Raw genomic sequence first — 24,730 nt, forward strand, 5'->3', positions numbered from 1 at the left:
CTAAAGACACACCAACGTAGTCACACAGGAGAGAAACCTTTCATCTGTGGTCAGTGTGGGGCAGCTTTCACTAGATTATCTAGTCTAAAGACACACCAACGTAGTCACACAGGAGAGAAGCCTTTCATCTGTGGTCAGTGTGGGGCAGCTTTCACTCGATTAGGTAGTGTGAAGACACACCAACGTATTCACTCAGGAGAGAAGCCATACAGCTGTGGTCAGTGTGGGGCAGCTTTCACTGAATTAGGTCATCTAAAGACACACCAACGTATTCACACAGGAGAGAAGCCTTACAGCTGTGGTCAGTGTGGGGCAGCTTTCGCTCGATTAGGTAATCTAAAGACACACCAACGTATTCACTCAGGAGAGAAACCTTTCATCTGTGGTCAGTGTGGGGCAGCTTTCACTCAATTATCTAATCTAAAGACACACCAACGTAGTCACTCAGGACAGAAACCTTTCATCTGTGGTCAGTGTGGGGCAGCTTTCACTAGATTATCTAGTCTAAAGACACACCAACGTAGTCACACAGGAGAGAAGCCTTTCATCTGTGGTCAGTGTGGGGCAGCTTTCACTGGATTAGATTATCTAAAGAAACACCAACGTAGTCACTCAGGACAGAAACGTTTAATCTGTGGTCAGTGTGGGGCAGCTTTCTCTCGATTAGATTATCTAAAGAAACACCAACGTAGTCACACTGCAGAGAAATGATTGGCTTAAATCAACAACAATTTTTACGGCAGATAAGCAAACATTCACCTGGGAGCAGCAACAGGAACTACCAATCAGAAGCCTTGCCTTTGTTCAGATTAAAAATCTTCTTTGTGGATTACCACCTTCTCTTGTCAGGACTTTAGTTCTGAATGTTCTGTGGGGAGCACATGTTTGAAGAACCATTGAAAGTGCTTTATAATTTGTTGGGATTGCTTTAACTGGGGACGGATCTCCCGACGTTCAAGACAAACATGGCATCAATTGTGAGTTGATGGACAGAACAAAATGCAGTCTGTTTGAAAGTAGAAACATGTTTATTCTGTTATACTGAACATATTTGTTTTGTTTAAAGTTAAGATCCACAAAGTAGCTTTGCACCAGCTGTGGGTATTTCTGTAAACATCTGAAGAAGCAATATATCATTTCAGTTTGATGTGAAGTCGAGCTTTACACTCGTCTGTATTTCATTGTTCTGCATTTCATTAAAGGTCAGATGTTAACTTTTCTCATGCTTTTCATGTTCTTGTTACAGATATTTTTGAAGAAAATGTGTGTTTGGTTACGAGGGAAAGTTGACCCTTATCATCTTCCCCAAAGACCCAGAAATCTTTAACGCAGTCTGAAAAAGGTTTGGAGTTGTTCCCTGTACTTCCCAGACAGCTGTATGATGCTGATGACTGAAGCTGAAAGTTAAGGCTGTTCCAACGCTAAAAGGGCACGAGGCCCAACTTCAAGCTGTGAAACTCTTTCAAATGTCTGTTGTGTTGGAATCAGATGTGTGAACGCATTTTAGTCCAAACGAGGGAAAAGGCAGCTAAGCAGGCTAACGGTACTTTGAATTGAACCGTTTAACACAAGAAAACTGAACTGATCTGTTTGTTGCTTCTACAACTGCTCAGTTACTCACACAATCAGGTACTGAGCAGATTTACCAAACAGACATTCTGCTGTAATCTCAGATGCTCTCAGTCGCGCTGCTCACGTTGTTTTAGTCCACAACTCTTCTTCTTCTTCTTCTTCGCGTGAGAGGAAGAGCGGAGCGAAAGAGAGAGAAAAAGTTTTTTTTGTCATCTTTATTCTCTATTCTTGGTTTTCTTTGTTTCAATGTTTCATTAGTTGTGTCTTTCTGAGTACTTTGTCTTGTGTGTTGTGAGTTTAGTTTAGTTTTTTTTTTTGTAGCGTTTGTTGGGCGTGCTTCCCAGCACTGCTGGGAAGCCGCAATGGCGGCGGGCGGCTTCTCCGCGCTGTCCAGGCAGCACGGCATCAGGGTAGGTGCCGGCTCTCTGTGCAGCGTGGAGGACGTGGCGCTGGCCGTGGGGCAGGTGATCGGGCACAGCTCTGTTAAGTCTGCTGCCCGCATGAACAAGGCTGTTGTCTTGTTTGTGGCGAAGGTGGAGCAGGTTAAACTGCTAGTGGAGACGGGAGTCACAGTTAATGGGATCTTCGAGCCGGTGATGCCGCTCACGCAGCCGGCTTCGAAGATCGTTCTGTCAAACGTGCCCCCGTTTATTAGTGACGAGTTCCTAATTAAGGAACTCTCCAGGCACGGGAAGGTGGTTTCCCCACTGAGAAAGGTGCTGTCGGGCTGTAAGTCCCCACTGCTAACGCATGTGGTGTCTCACCGCAGACAGCTACACATGATCTTAAACGATAAATCAGGGGAATTAAATCTGAGGTTTATTGTGCGCGTGGAGGGGTTCGATTATACTTTGTTCGCCACCTCCTCCACAATGAAGTGCTTTGGCTGTGGCACAGAGGGCCACCTGATTAAAGCCTGTCCCAGCCGCGCCGCTCCGGCGGGCTCCAGCGGAGCCGCGGCTGCCGACCAGCCCGCTCCTGGTGCCGCGGGGCGGGGGGGTGATGCTCCCGCCTCCGGCTCTGGTGGAGCCGCGGCGCCCGGCCGCCCCGCTCCTGGTGCCGCGGGGCGGCGTCCGGGGGGGCAGACACAGAGCCAGCGGGGGGTGAGCCGCGAGGGCGAAAGGGAGGAGGGTGAAGTTAGAGGCAAGGTAAGTGAAACGGGTAAGGTGTGTGAGACAGGTAAGGTAAGTGCAACAGGTGAGATAAGTGAGACAGGTACAATAAGTGAACCAGGTAAGGTGTGTGAGACAGGTAAGGTATGCGAGACAGGTAAGGTAAGTGCAACAGGTGAGATAAGTGAGACAGGTACAATAAGTGAACCAGGTAAGGTGTGTGAGGCAGGTAAGGTGTGTAAGACAGGTAAGGTGTGTGTAACAGGTAAGGTAAGTGAGACAGGTAAGGTGTGTGAGGTAGGTAAGGTGTGTGAGACAGGTAAGGTAAGTGAGACAGGTAAGGTAAGTGAGACAGGTAAGGTAAGTGAGGCAGGTAAGGTGTGTGACACGGGTGAGGTTGCAGGTGAGGTGAGTGTCCTCCCTGCAGCGTGTCCAGGTGCTTTAGCTGCTGGAGCTGGACTCATGGAGACCTGTGAGTCTGGGGAGAACTTTGTTTCCGTAAAACGTCGCAGCAAGCGCAAAAATGTGGTGAAGGTTGTGGGGGGCTGTAAAACCGGCCGGCTGGAGGCTGGAGTGAGCGACGCAGGCAGCAGCGACAGCGAGGGCGGTGTGTCTGACTGCAGCGAGCTGTCTCTCAGTCAGACAACCGCCAGTCAGGAGGGTGACCTGTATCCCGCTGAGGTGTTCCAGACCTTCCTGCACCAGACTAAGGGCATGAAGGGCCTGCGGCTAGAGCAGCGTTTTCCAGATCTGCTAAAGTTTTACGTCTCAGCGAGACACCTTATTCAGCACAGAGCTTCCTCAGGTCTCACTGATCGGGAAATTTACAGACTCAGGAAACACATGATCAAAGTGAGAAGTCAAATCGGACTTTAATGATGAGGGTTTTAGAACTGGTTTTACTTCTCCATTTTACTGTCTTTGGTTTTAACATCTCCTTTACCATGAACATTTTAAAAATGGGGAGTTAAACGTCAACGGAGCCAGGGAGGCCAGAAAAAGGGCTCTGGTTTTTGACACAGCACGGAGAAAAAAGGTAGATGTGCTGTTTTTACAGGAAATCCACAGCGATGGCAGCAACGAGGCAGACTGGAACAGGGAGTGGGAAGGTGAAGTGTTTTTAAGCCATCACAGCACTCAGAGTGCAGGAGTAGGCTTCATCTTCTCCAGAACATTTACTCCATTGTCTCTGGAGGTCGAGCAAATTGTACCGGGGAGGTGCCTTTTAATCAAAGCAAAGTTTGAACACCACACACTGTTTTTTGTAAATATATATGCTCCGACCAATGGTCCAGGGAGGGAGAGCTTTTTTAATCAAGTCAACGACAGACTGAACTGCTGTGGCTCGGAGGATTTTTTATTCTTGGGGGGGGATTTTAACTGTACTGGAGACGCGGTTTTAGACCGTAACCATGCAGAGCCTCATCCAGCCTCTCAGCTCGCTCTGAGGCGGCTGGTCTGCTCCCACGGCCTGGTGGATGTGTGGAGAAGGACGCACACAGACTGCAGGCAGTACACATGGTCCCACCTGACAGACAGTAGGATCTCCTCGGCCAGGCTTGATCGCTTTTATTGTTTTAAACATCGTTTTAATGTTTTTAAGGGCTGTACGATCATGCCAGTCGGTTTTACTGATCATTCTTTGGTTTTATGTCATGTTGTTCTAAAGAATGTTTTACCCAGGAGTGCGTACTGGCATTTTAATTCAGCGCTGACGTTTGATAAAGGTTTTAAAGAAGCTTTAAGTTATTTTTGGGCCATTTTTAGACTTAGGAAGGGTGATTTTACGTGTCTCAGGCAGTGGTGGGACCATGGCAAGACTGAGATAAAACTCTTTTGCCAGCAGTACACTCTCAATGTTACACGGGATGCCTGTCGATCTATACAGGACCTGGAGACTGCGATCGTGGAACTGGAGACAGTTGTCACTTCCACAGGAAATCGAGGATGTATTGAAGTCCTCAAATCTAAAAAGATGGCTCTGGCCAAACTGCTGGACACAAAGGTGCAGGGTGCACTGGTCCGATCCCGGTTCCTAAACATCTCCGAGATGGATGCTCCCTCTAGCTACTTCTTCGGCCTGGAGAAGAAGCGAGGTCAGGCCAAGGTAATCCACTCTCTGCTCTCCGACACAGGGCAGAAACTCACTGACACTGCAGATATCAGACAGCGAGCTGTGGATTTTTACGCATCCCTCTATGCGAGTGCATACGAGGAGAATGATGCACTGTTTGAGGAGTTCTGTGGTGAGCTGCCTCAGGTCTCTGAGGAGACCAACGCACAGCTGGAGCAGCCCTTACAGCTTTTGGAGCTGCAGGCTGCTCTGCAGGGCATGCAGGGACGGAGGGCTCCCGGCATCGACGGTCTGACTGTCGAGTTTTATAAGGCCTTCTGGCACATTTTAGCACCCGACGTTTTAGCTGTTTTTAACGAGAGCTTGGCTTCGGGTTCCCTGCCGCTGTCCTGTCGCAGGGCTGCTGTCACCCTCCTGCCAAAGAAAGGCAACCTTCAGGAGATAAAGAACTGGCGCCCTGTGTCGCTCCTGTGTACAGATTATAAAATCCTGTCCAAGGCCTTGGCGAACAGGCTGAGGAATGCTATGGAGCAGGTCATCCACCGGGATCAGACCTATTGTGTACCTGGCAGGTCTATGGTAGACAATGTCTACCTGATTCGGGATGTTTTGGAGGTCTCCAGCTCATTGGGCATTGATACTGGTCTCATTTCGTTAGACCAGGAAAAGGCTTTTGACCGCGTTGAGCACAACTTCCTCTGGAAAACCATGGAGAGGTTTGGCTTCAGCGCTGGTTTTATAGCCAAGATCCGGGTGTTATACTGTAACATTGAGAGTATGCTGAAGTTCAACGGCAGTCTGTGTGCTCCTTTCAGGGTGCATGGAGGCATCCGGCAGGGCTGTGCTCTGTCTGGGATGCTCTATGCACTCTCCCTGGAGCCCCTCCTCTGTAAGATTCGCACACGCATAGATGGCCTGCTTTTACCTGGTTTTAAACAGAGCATTGTGTTGTCTGCCTACGCAGATGACGTCATTGTTCTGATCGGATTCCAGAGAGAAGTAGATCTTTTAGTTGAACTAGCCGCCTCCTTTAACACTCTGTCCGCAGCGAGGGTGAACTGGAGGAAGAGTGAAGCCCTTGCTGTGGGCAGATGGTGTGATGGCCTCCCAGTTCTCCCTCAGCACCTGCAATGGAGCAGAGAGGGGCTGAAATACCTTGGCGTCTTCCTCGGGTGTGAGGAGATGACCAGGAGGAACTGGGAGGGTGTCACAGAAAAGGTTGTAGGCAAACTACAAAAATGGACATGGCTGCTCCCCCAGATGTCTTACAGGGGTAGAGTGCTGGTGCTGAACAACCTGGTAGCATCTCTGCTGTGGCACCGCCTGGCCTGCGTGGACCCCCCATCAGGTCTACTAGCTCAGGTCCAAGCAAAGATTGTCGACTTTTTTTGGAATGGTCGGCATTGGGTGCCACAGGGGGTGCTGTTTTTACCGAGAGAGGAGGGGGGCCAGGGCCTCATCCACCTGGCCAGCAGGGCCTCCACTTTCAGGCTTCAGTTTGTCCAAAGGTTTTTAACAGGTCCGGCGGACTTGGTGTGGAGAGAAGTGGCCGGCTGGATTTTTAAACGTGCGGGTGATCTGGGACTGGATGCTGCTCTGTTTTTAACCGATTGCACTTTATTAAATTTAAACGGGTTGCCTCCTTTTTATCACAGTGTTTTTAAGTCGTGGGTCCTTTTTAAACTTGACTCGCGACAAAGCTCTGCCTCCCTGTTCTGGCTGCTGCAGGAGCCACTGGTGCACGGGGCCCGTCTGGACGTGTCCAGCGAAGCTACGCCTGGACTGGGAACAGCACTGTGCAGGAAAAAGGTTGTGGTGTTCCAGCAGCTGGTGGACACTGCGGGGCCGGCGCTGACGGACTTGCAGGCCGTGGGCTCTCTCCTCGGCATCAGGTCCGCCAGGGTGGCAGAACGGGTCGTGGAGCTCTGGAGGCGGAGGCTCTCTGGCAAGGAGGGAGGCCTCCTCCCAGTGTCGCTGCTGCCTCCAGAACCACTTCCGCTACACCGGCTTCAGGAGCCAGTAGGAACTTTGTCCGTCTCTGACGTCATAAGTAATAACCAATGGGAGAGCAGCTGAGCGTTTGGAACGAGCCCCGCCCCCTCGCTGGCTGCTTCTGCCGGGGTGAAGCACAGAGATAAATCCTCGTTCCCTCTGTTAAAGACACCTTTATGCCCACTGAATCCAGTCTGAGGAGAACTCTGAAATGTTTCAGCTAACAGATAGTTGTCCACAAGAACAAACACAAGAGGCTCCATGTTTTTAAGTGTATACAGTAGAAAGTTTTCAGCTGTTTGGTTTGATTACTCTTACCTTCTCTGTCGACATAGCTTGCACCTTCTGACTCCTCGCCGGTTCGTCAACAAACGTGAAAAGTGAAAGTGAAAGGGTGTTGTATTTACGACAGTGTAACCGTACATTACCTCCAAGCCTTAGGGGGAGCTCCATAATGGGCTTTTTGAGAAGTTACATTGTATTGCTTTAACGCGGACATTAAAAGATGGAGGCAGCGGTAGAACAACAGCAACAGGGTTCGGTAAAGTTTGACACATATTGACAGATTCGCACTTGCTGAATAAATACCTCCAAAATAAAGCGTCGTTCCAGATCAAATCACACCTCTCTCCATCAGATAAACATTTGAATCCAAATAAGCTGTCCTTGGAGCAGGAAAATAACATTAGTCTCCATGTGCAGCCGGCTGCAACACCTGCTCCAGAAATATTCAATAACTCCGCTCTAATGAGTCTTAATGCCAATAAAATCACTGCAGACATCAACGGCCTCCTGTTGGTTCCACAAACACAGCTTGTGCTTCATTTGGTGCGTGTGAGTGTGAGTATGTTGTTCTGAACAATTGACCAACATCTGTATTACAGACTGTGGTGTCACCTCAGGAGACTCTGATATCCTGCTGCTTATACTACAACAGGTGTGTGCAGCAGGAACAGGGAAAGGATGGATGAGATCTTTATGATATGATGGAGGTTGGAGCTTCAACAAGAAGATGAGAAAAGTCTATATATTTCTACATTTATTTTCTTCATCTTTGACAGATCTGTCCTTTTTGTGGCAGTTCAGTAAAAATATGGAGTTTCTGCAGTCCGAGAGGCCAAACTGACATCATGCAGTTTATATTTACACCACAAGAGAGCGAAATCACCATAAATGAAAAGTCCCCTTCCGTCACAGTTCCAGCAGATATGAGTTACATTAGAGCTGAACTGAACATGGATCAGTAACATTTATTCAGTCCTGATCATCAGTGTTTTTCCAGTTATGGTAACAAAGACAAACTGAACACATGTGGCACCATTAAAGATGATTTACAGCCCTTAAATGAACTCTCCGTCTCCTCTGTAACTGATGAGTTCAACATGTTGAAGAGCTGTTTGAACCAACTCTGAACTCATTCATTCATTCATTCATTCATTCATTCATATCGTCTCACACTTTGATGGAAACGTGTCGCACAAAGAAAAGTGATCATTCATTTCTTTAGATCTAAAATAATCAGTGTTGATAATCTGAGGCTCTTTTGTACAAATCTAACATGTTTTTAATCCTGTAAATGATGTGATCATGTGACCAGCACTAAATCAGCTGTCTTCAGATCAGAGGTTATCGTTTTATTTGAATAAAATACTTAATAAAGAATCATTTCAGATGTAGAATATCTAAGTTACACAAAGAGCAGAGAGACCTCGATAAAATGACAAACTGACTTTTCAACAACATCTCTTCTTCTTTTGTGGAGACTCAGAATGTGTCCAAAGTTTTGGTGGACTTTCTTTAAAAAGTGATCCATCAGCTATATTCCATCCGCTATATTCCACATCTGCTGAATACAGAAAGTTTGGACGTGTTTGTGGCTGCTGCTGCTGTCCCAGCCATGATGTGTCCACACTGGGTGTTGTGTTCAGAAAGAAGCATGCACATGCACATGCACATGCACATGCACATGCTAAAACAAGGGCACAGATAGAAATGACCTTTGGCCAAATTAAATACAGGTTCATTGCTTAACTCTCTGGGCGCCATAGGTTTACCTCTGAAATGTTCCAATTTGACATCTTAATTTCAAAAGGCCATATCTTAAAAATGACAATAGATAGAGACTTTCTGTAAATTAGAGAAATGTTTAGTATGATCTCAAGTTTATGTGGAGATAAGATTTACCCATCTAATTTGCATATTATAACATCATAGGGTGGCGGCCATTTTGGAATAGCATTTTCTGAATCTGAATTTGTAAGGTCTTTATCTCCTGTATAGCCAATTTGCTGCTCGAATGGGGAGATCCAATTTTGATACACATCATTGTTATTCGTCACGTACGCAAAGCCAGCATTCATGTCTTGTACAGGTACTGGCAGCGCATTACGCGCGGCTCCTCTCCCCCGTGACACAGGGCTCCTGCTGCGGGCAGCACCGCGCCCACCTCTGCCTCCAGCACGCCGGGCTGAGGGGCTCGGGCTGCCGTCATTTTCCATCCCCACCCTGTATCTACTACGCTGCCCATTTCCTCTCCTCTGCACACTTCTCCCCCGTCTAATAACACCATCAGTCACAGGCAAAGACTCCACAACTTGTGTGTCTCCAACATTACGGAGAGGAACGCGACCTGAAGTAAAGGTAGCAACATGGCTATCATAGTCAGAAGACCGGGGAGCTAGCTGGCTAGCGCGGTAAAATGACTGAACTTCAACAGCTGCCCCAGGCTCATCACCTTCAACTACACCTTCCACACTAATGCCCCGACCCCGTGAAACATCGCCACCCCCACTGACATCGGATACACCACTATCTACTGTATGGGAAACATGGCAAGAAGTGGTTTGTTGTGCTTGGTGTACTTTCGCCGCACTTTCTCCGATCATCACTAAATGAATCACCGTCATCAAAAGGATTATATTCGCCTTCCGAATCGGGATCGGCGAAAAGAAGTCCCAAAACATCATTACAGGTGAGTTTTTTGCCCGACATCAGACGCAAATCCAAATGTACAGGCGCTAATGATACGAAACTGGCTATGTGAAAAGATGCTAACTGGCTCCTGAACAGTGAAACTCGTCGCTCTGATTCAACCCACCGTATCTCCTCAGTTTTGTATAGAAGCATGACGTAATTATGGGTGTAAACCAAACTACAACATGTCCTCCCTCTAGTGGATGGGAGTAGAAACGGAGTTAAACACCCTATTTGAAAAAAAAACACCGTTTTATCCAGTGCGGCATCTTGTCGACGAAAGTCGCCTGTGGCGCCCAGAGGGTTAAAGTTCTCAGGCACCATGGCTGACTTCTGACAGAGCCATCTTAAATTAATAGTATACTTCATATTTTATACATTTTGTCTTGTGGACAACTTTTCAGGCTCAAGTCTTTTCTTCGTTGAGTCCCTGCAGGTTCTAGTGCCTGAAAGGACTCAGTTTCTCCTGACACAGTGAGGGACCTGTACAGGGACACATGTTTCCTTTGATCCTTATTGTTGTGACCTTTGAGTTAGAACTTCTTTTTATAATTTAGCATTGACACAGTAGTAGTTTAAGTCAGAGCAAGTGTAAGAAGGCTAAATGGACAGAGATGATTTATAACTTTCCACACGTTTAGGTCATGGCACCCCACTGTGAATATAAATGTATAAAACACATTTCTAACACGTTGCATGAACCGTACAATAATGACAAGTTTGAGTTTAAGTTGTGTTGAATTGTTTAATTATTGTTACATGTTTCTCAAGCTGTGGAGAGAAACCAGAATTAAATACAGTTCACAACATGAAATTCTCCTTTATCTGAATTTATACACGTCCCTCTCCAGTTTCATAATCTCTAGCTTGATCTTTTTTATTTTCAGTTTCTTGTATTCCATATCTAGTTTGGCGCTCTCTTTATTGGACAAACACATTTCTTCAAAGGCTACTTACCACTCTGACATATTTTCCTGTACTTTACCTTCACTTGCTGCCAGGTACGCTTTTGGCTGTTAAGATTCCTCCTGTTGAGATGTAACAGTGAAAAATTAATATCTGGGTCACACACACAGGATAATATGGTCACAAAGTATGATGATGCATGTCGATTATTGGGTTATTAATAAACTGAGCAGGGCCAGTATATGTGTACTGTACATCTGATACAGAGACAATTCAGCATGCTTTACGTAAACACATTATAACACAAAGAGGAGAGCATAAATACATGAGGACAGTAAAATGAATGTCAATGGTATGAAACTTTCATAACTTACGCATTTAGTCTGTCTACAGTTGTTTGCCATGCCGTTTCTTCGCTTTATTGATCACAGCTGTATTACCATTTCTGGTGATGAACTTTTAAAATCCTCATACAGCTCCATAAGCATTATTTGTTCAGCTGCCGAAAAAATAAAAGCTCTTGTCTTTCTCTCCTTTTCTGCCATCTCTGTTTTTCCACCATCCACTCGTCAGGGCTTCTTACGTTCCTCGTACACTCGCACTTAGCCAGGCTATGTAAGCCTCGCTTGGATTAGCCTCACTGAGATGCAGCTGAGCTGGCTTCATGGAACGACTTGAGGCTTAATTGGAAGATGGTGTCAGTTAAAGCGACGCTTTCCGGCTACAGCCTGGCTTTCTTTAGCTACTTTCTAGGAATACCCCCCTTGAGTGCCTATGAAAGGTGCCTATAAATAAAATGTATTATTATTATTATTAATTCTGATGTGCGATGAGGCAGTTCTCCTGCAACATTAAGCTCTTTTCCACCAGTACTTACTCACAACCACTTCAATGTGGGTGGGATCGTTGTAGCAAGGAGGTCCAAAAGTCCTGTGATGTCAGTCTTATGTGACACAAACATGACACAACAATTTAGGACATCGAGGCAAAGGTTTACCTGCTGCTTGGTCTATGTCTTTGCGTCTAGCAATCCACCTCGTTGACGATCACAGAATACATCAAATCCAACTGTTGCTGTTGCCGGTTCTTGTTAAGGAGTGGCTTTCATGACTCATCCAGTGACATCAATCCCTGGCCAATCAGTGGCCTGCAGTCTGTAGATGTCACATTTTCGGCTCAACTCAACTCGACACCGACCGAGTAGGTGCTAAAAATGTATCACCTGGTGCCAGGTGGTATTACCTCATGGAAAACCCTAACAGCTGAGTGGGATCCAGTCGAGTGGAGTAGGTAGAGGTTGAAAAGGAGGAATGTGTTCTGATGTCATTCTAAATCTCTGAAAGTTGACTTAGGCTTGTTTTATCTCGTCTTTTTTTTTCGGAAGGCATGTTTTATCACATGTGATTAGCCCGGCTAGCTCAGTCGGTAGAGCATGAGACTCTTAATCTTAATCTTAAAAGCCACAGGTTCCTCTCTCAGTGACAGTCAGCCAGACTCCACCTGATCGGTACAAAGAAGAGAAGCAAACAGTCGAAATGAGCTACTTTTTTTGCACTTTACGTTCAACAGACACTGAGGGTGGGGGTATTTCAACATGCATTCACTTCTTTTATATTACATTTTGCAGACGCATTTACAAATTAGGATAATTAGGATATGATGACAGACAGTCATCATTGAAAAAAATAAACGTGCACAATCGGCCTCCTATAATGCAATCTATGCAATTTCCAAGCATAGAATCGAGTGTAGGAGCGAGTGAAATTAAAGAATTCCCGATTTCCATGTCTTTTTTTAAAATTTAAAGAAAAAAAAAATTTAATTTTAAAACTTTTTTTTATTTTTTTTATTTTCCCGGTTTGGAATGTCTCGCGGACCGGTACTGATTTAAGTGATCAGTATTTAACAACTTTGTTGCACAAGGCTGGGTGGCCTCTCGCGGCCCAGTTTCCCTTTTTAAATAAACATTCCAGTCATTCGTATTGAATGTTGACCCCGTGGTTGAACATCAAACATTTAGATGCAAACCTTGAAGACGTAGAATGTTTCAAACTGGATGTTTCAGCTGTTGTCTCGAAGCAAGTTCATCAACAGTTTCAAGTTCTCTACCCGACTGATGTACTTAGAAGGTTTTGGATCAACATCAAAGGAATCCCTGGAGTCAAAAGAACCACCACTTTTATTATGGGTTGTCCAACAGATAATGGTGAGAATATAGAGGGGGATGGCCACTATATAACGCTGTTTTCACGTAGTTGTTAGCTGCTCACTGGTGTGAACTGTGAACCTGAACGAGTGTGTACAAGTAAAGCAGATTTTCAGCTTCCCACATGAGAAGCCTGGACAGAAATGTTTGTTTTGATTTAAAAACCTCTTTACTCCATGACCCTTTCTCTTAGTGCAGAATTAGAACCCCAGAATGTTCTAATTTATTCGCTGAGCCCCCTGTGACATCACACAGAACCCCCCTTAATGTACAGAATACGGAACCCGTGGCAGTCGGATCCTTACCAGACCGGTGCAGAGTAACACCTGTTTCAGTAGTTTGTGAAAGCCTTTAACTAACTTCCACACTGCTGATATACAGCTTGCAGACATCCATTGCATCTCTCAGTGTTGAATGAAGATGATGCCCTTCAGTGATGATGACATAATGTGAGTACAACCAACTGCTCGATGCTGTAAATTGTCTCTTTGGGTCTTAAAATTCTTTTGGGTCTATCATAAAGGAACATAAACTCGAGAGTGATATTACAGTTCTTAAATGGTGCGCCTATGACTCAGAGTTTACACCTAATAAGTTGGACTCTAGATTCAAAGATTGGATAGCTGAGGGTATAACAGCCTTATGCAGGGTAATGAAAGATGGAAAAATGCTCAGTTTTGAAACGCTTAAAAGGACACATTTAGTAGAAAAACAAGACTTCTATGGATATCTGCAGCTGCGGCACTACGTTGATACGAAGATGAAAAATGTAACAAAGACTGGCACATGTTTGATTGAACTGTTTACAAAAGCCTATAATTCAGAAACTATTGATAGAACTGTTTCATGCTTACATAAGTGTCTGTCGAATTTGAAATCACATTCAACTTCATATATTAAAACAAAATGGGAGAAGGAAGGAGGAATAATTATATCTGAAAAAGAATGGACAACAATATGGAGGTATCAATGGATGTGTACCAGCTCACAGAAGTGGAGGGAGTTTGGCTGGAAAAGCCTGATTAGGTGCTTTATTACACCCTCCCAGAAATCTCACTATGACAATAACTCCTCAGTCTGCTGGAGGAACTGTGGAAATCAAAATGCAAACCATTATCACATTTTCTGGGACTGCCCGCTCATGAAGGACTATTGGAAAAAGATACACAACGCCCTACAGGACATCTTCAAATGTGAAATACCCCTCGACATTAAGACCGTGTTTTTCGGACACATACCTGAGGGATGGCTGAAAAGAGATAAGCACCAAATAAATATCCTGCTAATGGCTTGCAAAAAGAATATCACCAGGAAATGGCTATCACAAGAGAGCCCAACTGTCAACATCTGGATGGACATCACAATGGACAGATATATAATGGAGAGAATAACAGCATTTGTTCATTTTAAACTGGAGAAATTCACCTCATACTGGGAAAACTGGGTCAACTATGTCACGCCCCATAGGCCTGATTTTATTTTTACAAATCAATAACTATGCCATATAAAAAGGATCACTCCCCACTTTGTACACATTCTTGTGTGTTTTTGTTGTTGTTTGGTTCTTTTTGTTTTGTTATCGTTTAGACATAAAATAAAAATACCACTTTGGCATTTAGGACAGACAAGAGATGTAAGATGTATGCACATGTACCGGATGTGAATGTTTGTTTCTGAATGTCAATAAAAAAAGAATCATTCTTTTGGGTGGGCATTGATGACAGATAAGCCACAGAAATGTATCACTGCAGTAATGGACAACTGTCGGCCCGGTTAAAGTACATTACAATAATTTGTCTGAAATCACTAAATTCATGACATTTACCATTTCTCATTATCTAAAATGTTCTATTGTCTTTCTGTTTCCAGCTGTTAGTCTGGGTCTTGAGGTCCGTCAGTCTCCCTCTGATCTCATCAGAAATCCTGGTGCCAAAATGCAGATTTTCTGCAGCCACAGTAAAAGTGACTACAGAGTGATGCTCTGGTACCAGCAGTCACCTGGAGACACAGCAATGAAACTCATTGGATATTTGAACTACAAAGCTGTCACAATGGAAGACAAATATAAAGATGGTTTCAGTCTCGCTGGAGATTTGGGTGGAGACGCAGCAAAGAATGGATCTGTGCACATCCCAGATGCAGGAGTGAATTACAGTGCAGTTTACTACTGTGCAGCACCAGAAGCACAATGACACAAATCCCCTCTGAACTCTACAAAAACTGCACACAAGTTTTTTTCTGCAGGCTCCCAAAGCAGCTGCTATGTGGTTGCCTTTCAGTTTGATGCATTCGCAGCACACTTCAGTAACACTGTTTCTGTACACTTTAACTTGGTGTCTCACTTTAGCACGATTTATACATCCAGGAAGGCAATCTACAGCAGCAAGAATATGTGAAGCCACTCCCTCCTTCCACTTCATCAGTTACAGTGATGGTGTTTCTGCATCCTCTTCATTCCTCTTTAAACCTCACTCATCTCATTTCAGCCTTAACACAAGTATAGATGCTGAGACTTTTCTGACTGTATCAACATCTGCAAAACTCTGTGAAACATAGTTTTATAAGGTTTTTTTTTAAGGCTTTTAAACAAATCATCTGTGCTGTTAAAGGAGAAAACATTCTGCCTTCCCATTTGTTGCTGCATGCCAGGTAATCATTTGAAAAAGTATTCCTTCTTTATCATGTGGATGTTTTTCTGATGCATTATCCTGATCTAAAGTTCTCTTTTGCTCTTGCTCCAGCTGTTAGTCTGGGTCTTGAGGTCCGTCAGTCTTCTTCTGATGTCATCGCAAATCCTGGTGATACAGTGCAGATTTTCTGCAGCCACAATAAAAGTGACTACTGGATAATGCTCTGGTGCCAGCAGACACCTGGAAAAACAGCTAAGAAACATTTGTTTTTAAAAGATAAAACAATGGAAGATCCATATAAAGAGGACTTCAACATCTACGGAGATTTGAGCGGGGATACAGTGAAGAATAGTTCTCTTACAAACAAAGCAGCCCAACAAAAGCACAGTGCAGTTTACTACTGTGCTGCACCAGATGCACAATGACACAAATCCCCTCTGAACTCTGCGAAAACTGCACACGACTTATCAACTTCAGTGGTTTTGAATTTTAAAAAATGAAAAAAACTGCTCTGGGACACCTGCTGAAGTGGTTTTATTATAATGGGGTGTGAGGGTATAAATGCTAGATCCTTTAGACAAACAGAATTTCTAATGTAATGAAGTTTGCCAAGAAACAAAAAAAAAGGGAATTAAATCTTAGGTTTCATGTCATTTCCTTCATGGAAATAGTGATTAAACAGAAGTCTCCTTGTTGGTACCCTATGGCATCCAGGATCTGCAGATGAGCTGCCCCTCACCTCTGGAACGCTCCCACCAGACACACATCACATGTCTCGCACTGTTGACTGTTGAAGTTGATTTACTGTTGGTTGGCCGCTCCGTTTGGAAATGTGATGTCACGTGTTTTTGACACGTTGCCATAAATCAAATGACTTCTTTCTTCTTCCTCTCCTCATCTTCCAGTTTGGAAGATCTCACTACACAAGGCAGCACTTTGGGTTTTAAAAAAGTGTAATGAGCCTTTTTCATGTTTTCTGAAAAAGCAAAAGTTTAAGAATGCAGGTAAATGATGGATAACTGCAGCAACAATGGGAGCCATCAGTCTGCTTTACAGCCACAGGAAGCCACTCCTCTCTTGACATCACATCGGTTGGCTCATAAAATCCCTCTCAGTTCAGTTAAAAGGAGAAACCCTGTCATGATTCCACTCCTGTGTTTCATTGCTGATGTCAGAGTGACTGCACTCATGTCAGACTTCTACAGGATCATCATATTTCTTATTTATCATTTCCTCACAGGTAGCGATTGTTTCATTGTGAATTAAGATGTCTTCTACACCAACGGTGAGTCATTCACAAACTTAACTTCACGGTGAAGAAAACTGGTGAATGTGCAGACAGTGAAACAAACAAAATGGACAAAAAGCTCAGAAGTTCTGTGACAAACCCCAAATAGTATATCTATATCTGTAGTATATCAGATAGTATATCTATATCTGTAGTATATCAAATAGTATATCTATATCTGTAGTATATCAGATAGCATATCTATATCTGTAGTATATCAGATAGTATATCTATATCTGTAGTATATCAGATAGTATATCTATATCTGTAGTATATCAGATAGTATATCTATATCTGTAGTATATCAGATAGTATATCTATATCTGTAGTATATCAGATAGTATATCTATATCTGTAGTATATCAGATAGTATATCTATATCTGTAGTATATCAGATAGTATATCTATATCTGTAGTATATCAGATAGTATATCTATATCTGTGGTATATCAGATAGTACATCTATATCTGCAGTATATCAGATAGTATAGCTGCCTCTGTCTTTAAAGCACCATCAGCTCCGTCAACATGTCCAAAGACACTGACGAACTCCTGTATCGACCACACACAAACCCGCCTCCGTTTAACGTGTTTGAATATTTGTTAAGGACAGAAAAATGTTCATTCCAATATTTCAAAGTGTTACAAGTGTGCACGTCAGTATCAGAACGGATCACATGGTGGAACTTCTCCATCAGCTGATTCATACTTCACACAGTGTAATCTTCCTGGTTTCACAGCTGTGTTCACTTCAGTTAAGCTCCTCCCACATAACAAACGTGGCCTCCTGTTGGTTCACAGGATCAGAGAAGGTCACACCTTGCAGTGACACACCTCCCTGCATCTCTTCATATCTGGGACTACACAGTGAGATACTGTAACTGAGAGCCTGAGTTTTACAGCATGACCTCTATCAGACATCGGCTCCTCAGCTTATTGGTGCTTGCTCACTGGATCAAAGGTAAAGTAGTATGTTATTAGCAGATTCATTTCAGCAGTTAGATGGTGTCTGCACCGCTGAAACCGTTAACTGGTAAAATGCTCATTTGTGGTAACTTTCTCTGTTGTACTCACAGGTCATGTTGATGGAAGTGATGTCTACCAGACTCCCATACTGTGGGAGCAGCAGGGTGAAAATGCAACAATACACTGTAACCACACAAAGGGTGGAGGCTATCACCAGATGTACTGGTACAGACAGCTGCCTGGAGAAACTATGAAACTTATCGTGTTCACAGCTACAGGTAAAACAGATCACGACTTTGGAGAATTCAGCAAAGACAAATTCTCAGCCACCAAGACTGAAGCTGAGAGAGGAACATTCCCAGTAAAGAATCTGCAGCCAGAAGATAAAGGCTGGTATTTCTGTGCTGTGAGTCAACACAGTGATCCAAACACATGTGAACACTGAACAGAAACCTCTGCACCCTGTTCCCATCTGTATTTATCTGCTCTCCTGTAGGGGGCGCTCAAGTACAAGCTCACATTGAGCCTCATGCAAGAACCGTTCGTACGCACAGATTTGTTCTTAAATCATCCGTATAAGGGATTTAAGAGAATTTGCGCATTCAGCAATCTTTTCGTATTTTACGTTTTCTTTCAGGTACGAACAGAATTTATGAGTGATCCAGAGCTGTCGTAGGAGTTTCGTAAAGTCCGCTGTTATTCCAATCAAGTTTGCTTGACTAATGGATTGTATATTTAATAACTTTGAAGAAAACATAAATAAATATACATTATACCCCATAGTGATGCTGACATTATTCTGTTTAACTTAAATTGTGCACTAATTAAAGGTTCATTTGAATCTGTATATAACGGGAAGTGTAACCAGCGGCTGACTTGCTACTTTTGGATGCCTTAGCGCGTCAGGCTCTAGGAAGAGAGCGTGTGGAGACCGACGAATGGCTGACATCGCGATTAAGATTCCCAAGGACTGTGCTGCTGCTAATATGCAGCTTGCTAGAGCCACAACTCCAGAGAAAAACATGCCGATCAAACCCAATTCCACCACACGCCCAGGTCCTCACCACCCTTGGATTTGTGGCCACTGGAACCTTTCAGAGGGAGACTGGAGACAGATCGGGGGTGTCCCAGTCCTCTGTGAGCCGTGCACTCCCATTGGTCATCAAAGCTCTCATCAGTTTATCACCCATGGTACATCAGATTCCCATACACCGCTGTCCAACAAGTACAAATTAAGAGGGACTTTCATGCCGTGGCTGGACTGCCAATCATAATTGGAGCATGAGACACATATACGCATCAAAGCCCCAGTGCTGTCGTGGAGCGCACTGAGCTGAAGGCCAGGTGGGTGTGTCTCGATACCCCATCAAAGTGCCATCATGATGAGGCAACAACTGATTGCACGGCTTTAGTTGCAGTCATCGAGCGCCTGCCCATGGAGAGACGTTTTTTTTAAGCCATTTTCATATCAAACAATTTATTTTCTATTTCGGTGACATGGTATTAACAGCACTCGTAATTGCTTCCCATTTCTTCGCTTTAGCAGGTCCCGTAATTCCACTGCTGACACTGCTAAAAATGACAGATTTTCCTTTTTGGATCTCTGAAAGCAGAACTTCAGTCTCAGAGCCCGTAAAGTTGTTGTTTCTGCGCCTTGATGCCGTTCTCATGACTCAACACTCAACACTTCCTGGCACAGGAGAGAGGAAGCACAGCCTTATATGGTATCATTTAGGGCGTGGAGTATGCAAATCTACTATCCTCGTGCACGTGAACTTAGATACGCACAGGTGTGATTCATCATTTACGCAGGTCGTTTACACACTTTTTCCGAAGTTAAGAGCGCTTGTTGAATCTGACGTGGCGTGTTCGTACGAGACCTTCTTACGAAAAAAGTGAGAGAAATTTAGAATAAAAATACGAAAATGTTCTTGCATGAGGCCCATTGTCTGTGGCCCACAGAAACAAAGAGAAAGTGTTATCAGTCACCTTGAGACTCTCTCTCTAAAACCTAATTATCAAGTTAGAAATCTCGGGGTAATATTGGACTCAGACCTGAACTTTAACAGCCACATTAAATCTGTAACATCAGCAGCTTTTTACCATCTAAAAAACATTGCCAGAATCAAAGGAATAGTGTCTAAATCAGACTTATAAAGACTGATCCATGCGTTTGTCTCCAGCAGGTTAGACTACTGTAACGGCCTGCTCACTGGGCTCTCTAAACGGGCTGTAAGACAGCTGCAGTACATCCAGAACGCTGCTGCTCGAGTCCTGACTAAAACCAGGAAATACGACCATATTAGTCCAGTGCTCAGGTCTCTGCACTGGCTTCCTGTCGCTCAGAGAATAGACTTTAAAACAGCTCTGCTTGTGTACAAGTCTCTTCATGGTCAAGCACCAAAGTACATCTCTGACATGTTAGAGCCATATGAACCAACTCGGGCTCTGAGAACCTCAGGGAGGGGTCTCCTGCTGGAGTCAGGACTAAACAAGGTGAGGCTGCGTTTCAGTTTTATGCTCCTAACATCTGGAACAGTCTTCCAGAAGATGTGAGACAGGCCTCAACTCTGACAATGTTTAAATCCAGGCTGAAAACAGTTCTATTTAGCTGTGCATATGACACCTGAAAGTATTTTATCTGCACTCTTCACTTTTTAATTAATTAATGATTATTTTTTTTCTTTTTTTTTTTTTTTCTTTATTTTATTTTTTTATTTCTTTTTAATGATTTTATTGCCTTCTTGTGATTTTATGTAGCTGTGAAGCCCTTTGAATTGCCCTGTGTATGAATTGTGCTCTATAAATAAAATTGCCTTGCCTATTCTCTGATATGCAGAGAAAGAACAGCTGGAGCTCAGGAGCAAGAGCAGGCGCCAATGGGGAGGTTGGTGGTTCCACTCCGGCTTCCCCGGCCACATGTGGAAGACGCTGAACCCCACGTTGCCTAGCGAACCATCCATCGGTGTATGAATGTGTGTGACTGAGTAGAAAGCCTGTAGTTACAGACTAAGACGTGCTGTGTGAGTGTGGCTGAATGTGGCAGGTAGTGTTGAAGCTCTGAGTGTCATTAAGATCAGAAAAGTGCTGTACAGGAATAGTCCATTTCTACTTTCTGATAAGGTTCTGTGTGGGCGTGGCCTAAAGCCCATCTCTATCTGACACCACTGTCTCTTAGATTTCCTCAAACATTTTCTGTTGTCGACTTCAGCAGAAAACACCTGAGCTGAAACAAGGTGGGGCGAGCAGTGGTAAAGCCCTGCTGCCCCCCCCACAGACTCACACCGTTCATTCTTTACACGCTCAGCTGCAGGAGTTTGGATCAAACTGAGCATTTATTTTGCATTCTTTTCACTTAGTTTCTGTACGCTCTGAGTTGTGTAAAGTTCCTCCTAAAGCAGCTCATCATCATGTTATTCCATCCGACCTCAGCCTGAGCTGTTTTAATGTCCCCTCCACAATCAGAAGTTCTCCACAGAGCAGGAACAGTTAAAGGATTTCAGCTGAAGCAGAAAAACACAGCTTCTCTCCTTACAGAGCAGCTGCTGAACACTTGTTTCCATCGTTGTGTCTCTCACTCATTTGGCCAGTTTGAGCTTGTTGTTGAAGCCCCAAATAAAGCCCGCCCTCTTCCTGTGTGGGTCCCTGTGCTTTCTTCTTCTCTTCACACACCAGGGGGAGAAGTTTTTAAAGATACAAGTCATAAACCATTAATTCCACAAATATGTCCAAAGCTGAATGAACATGTTGTAAATAATCAGATCAGATAAATCATCTGCCTTTAACTGATGTACAACTGAGCATCTGGGCGCACGGCTCGGGCTGCGAGCTGAAAGACAGCTGTGACTCAGAGCATCTGAGGGAACTGAACCCGTGATGAGTCCAACCCCAGGCAGCGTCCCATCATCCTGAGCTGCTCCTTGTGAGCAGCGTTGTTGAACTTTAAAAGTCGTCTGGTCGTAGTTTCCACGTTCTCAGAGGCTCAAAGCTTTCAGCCGACAGCCTGAGCTGTTCAACTCCACACTGAAGGGTTGAATCCTAAAGTTTCTCTTTTCATTTTGGCTTCATAGATCAAACTTTGAAGACTGAGAAAAATTGAGTGGAACCTGGAAAAGGCCTGAACTCAGCCCCTATGAAAAGAAAATGAAAAGAGAAAGTTTAGGATTCAACCTTTCAGTGTGTAGTTGATCCATGTAGTTGTCTTATCCACCAGTGACCTCACATTTCCCCTGATGATCGAGGGAAGAAATGCTTTAAACTTCCTCCTCCTTTTCCTCCAGTTTGTTCCTGCTCTGCATCCTAGACGTCTCCTCTTCAGCTCATCCAGATTTGGGGTATTTTTCCAGACATTTCTTGGGCTTTTGTGAAGCTCAGTTAGCTGCACCAACAGGTGAACAAATTTCCCGTTGCTACGGTTACGCATCATAACAGATGTGAAAACCTACCAGAGTGACCAGCAGAGGTCCTTCCAGCAGCATCCACACCAGCTCAGAAACATGTTTCAGAAGTCTCTGTTTTCACAGAGGAAATCTGAAGAAGATGCAAAGAATTCTGGGATAATAGTGCTGACCTGGTTCTGTTCCACCTGAACCCAAAACATTTCATCCGGAGCCAAAAGCTTCCATCCAATATGTATCATCAATCTACATTTCTAAATAACTAAAGCTGACACATGAGTTTATTATTTTATTTTTTGAACTAGAATTATATTACGTGGAATTCTACAGTTAAAGAGGAAAACCTCCATTTAACTAGGAGTTACAGCAGATTAAATCTATAAGTTAGTGTAAATATAAATATATATGGCGAAAAACACTAACTTCATGGTGGCACTGGAGGAAACTCAGGTATTCTGCAGAAGCACAGGAGTTCATCCCCTTCAGATCATGAATATCTGACGTTGATTCCTGCTTTTAAAAGAATCAATGAGAAATCCCACCAGTGAGACGACACTGCCACCAGGAGGTCAGATTGGAACATTACACTATTGTTTGGATCCAGCACTGTGTTCTTCAACAGCCTTCAGTTTTACAGATCATTACGGAGGTGGAAAAAGTGAACACAAACTACTGAAAAACACTGAAGCACAGAAGCAGCGCTCAGTGTGCTTTGGGAGCAGGAACCCCAGAAAGACTTCTGGGGACTGAGGGTATTTTCCTCATTTTTACGTCCCTTCTTTCATTTGCCTTTTTGAAGCACTTGTTATTACTTCTTTGAATTGGCTGATGTGACAATTCTTCATGCTGCTTCCTGCTTTTGATTAGTTTCAGGTGTAGTCTGAGTAAGAGGAGAGAATAATGCAAAACAAGAAACTGCAGCACTGATCAGACACGGCTGGATCTCAACAGGAAACACTCCCTGAGAACCAGATCTAACGTGTGACTTCCACTGTGAGTCAGCTCAGTTACAAACTGGGTTTAACTTCTGAGGTTGGTCTCTGACTGAGGGACTGTCTCTGTCACGCTCACAGCCCCCCCGGCTGGCTCGCCATGTTTTGCCACATATACACAACATGACGGGGTTCATTCGGGGGAGGTGACTTCACTGATGACCATCTGCATACAGGAAGACAGTCCTGCGTAACATTCAGTTGCCACAGCGACTGTCTTGCATTTCTGGTGGCTACTTCCTGTTCAGCCAGGACCGTAGCGCCAGTCGCTAACACACAAAAGTCACCGCTGATCACATCTTTAGGCCAAAGTGGGATTTGTCAGTGAGATTCTCCCACTGTGAGCGACAGAAAGCGCTTTCTAAGAAACTCTTAAGGATATAATAGCTGTGGGGACGTAGTTACCACAAGAACACAATACAACTCCAAGTCTGTGCTGAACATTTTCCACTGAAATGCTCAGGGTACGCCAAACACAGTCAGCTTAAAACTAAAGGGAACAGAAACAGCCTGAAGCAAGTTTAAATGATCAGCGTTTGAGTTTGTAGATACAATCCAATAAAGTATAAGGGTGTCGTGTGCACACTGCCACCGGGTGTTCTGGGTAAGTTGTGCAGCCGTCGGGGCAGAAGAAGAAGAAGAAGAAGAGTTGTGGACTAAAACAACGCGAGCAGCGCAACTGAGAGCATCTGAGATTACAGCAGAATGTCTGTTTGGTAAATCTGCTCAGTACCTGATTGTGTGAGTAACTGAGCAGTTGTAGAAGCAACAAACAGATCAGTTCAGTTTTCTCATGTTAAACGGTTCAATTCAAAGTACCGTTAGCCTGCTTAGCTGCCTTTTCCCTCAGTGCAGCCATGACGTTTGGACTAAAATCCGTTCACACATCTGATTCCAACACAACAGACATTTGAAAGAGTTTCACAGCTTGAAGTTGAGCCTCGTGCCCTTTTAGTGTTGGAACAGCCTTAACTTTCAGCTTCAGTCATGAGCATCATACAGCTGTCTGGGAAGTACACGGAACAACTCCAAACCTTTTTCAGACTGCGTTAAAGATTTCTGGGTCTTTGGGGAAGATGATAAGGGTCAACTTTCCCTCGTAACCAAACACACATTTTCTTCAAAAATATCTGTGTAGCAAGAACATGAAAAGTATGAGAAAAGTTAACATCTGACCTTTAATGAAATGCAGAACAATGAAATACAGACGAGTGTAAAGCTCGACTTCACATCAAACTGAAATGATATATTGCTTCTTCAGATGTTTACATAAATACCCACAGCTGGTGCAAAGCTACTTTGTGGATCTTAACTTTAAACAAAACAAATATGTTCAGTATAACAGAATAAACATGTTTCTACTTTCAAACAGACTGCATTTTGTTCTGTCCATAAACTCACAATTGATGCCATGTTTGTCTTGAACATCGGGAGATCCGTCCTCAGTTAAAGCAATCCCAACAAAATATAAAGCACTTTCAATGGTTCTTCAAACATGTGCTCCCCACAGAGCATTCAGAACTAAAGTCCTGACAAGAGAAGGTGGTAATCCACAAAGAAGATTTTTAATCTGAACAAAGGCAAGGCTTCTGATTGGTAGTTCCTGTTGCTGCTCCCAGGTG

At 44.0% G+C, this 24,730-nt stretch overlaps 1 protein-coding gene across 1 annotated transcript in view; it reads left to right on the forward strand.

Moving 5' to 3' along the window:
• Positions 1 to 342: 342 nt before the first annotated feature.
• The window catches only part of LOC142391893 (uncharacterized), a gene marked incomplete at its 5' end in the record, with an annotated part of 72,445 nt that continues 48,057 nt past the window's right edge, over positions 343 to 24,730 (forward strand). Inside the window, one exon of the mRNA XM_075478078.1 lies at positions 343 to 658. Coding sequence (XP_075334193.1) covers positions 343 to 658 — 316 coding nt within the window. The remainder of the gene's footprint in view (positions 659 to 24,730) is intronic.

Source organism: Odontesthes bonariensis, chromosome 11 (assembly GCF_027942865.1).
Source record: "Odontesthes bonariensis isolate fOdoBon6 chromosome 11, fOdoBon6.hap1, whole genome shotgun sequence".
Taxonomy (NCBI): domain Eukaryota; kingdom Metazoa; phylum Chordata; class Actinopteri; order Atheriniformes; family Atherinopsidae; genus Odontesthes; species Odontesthes bonariensis.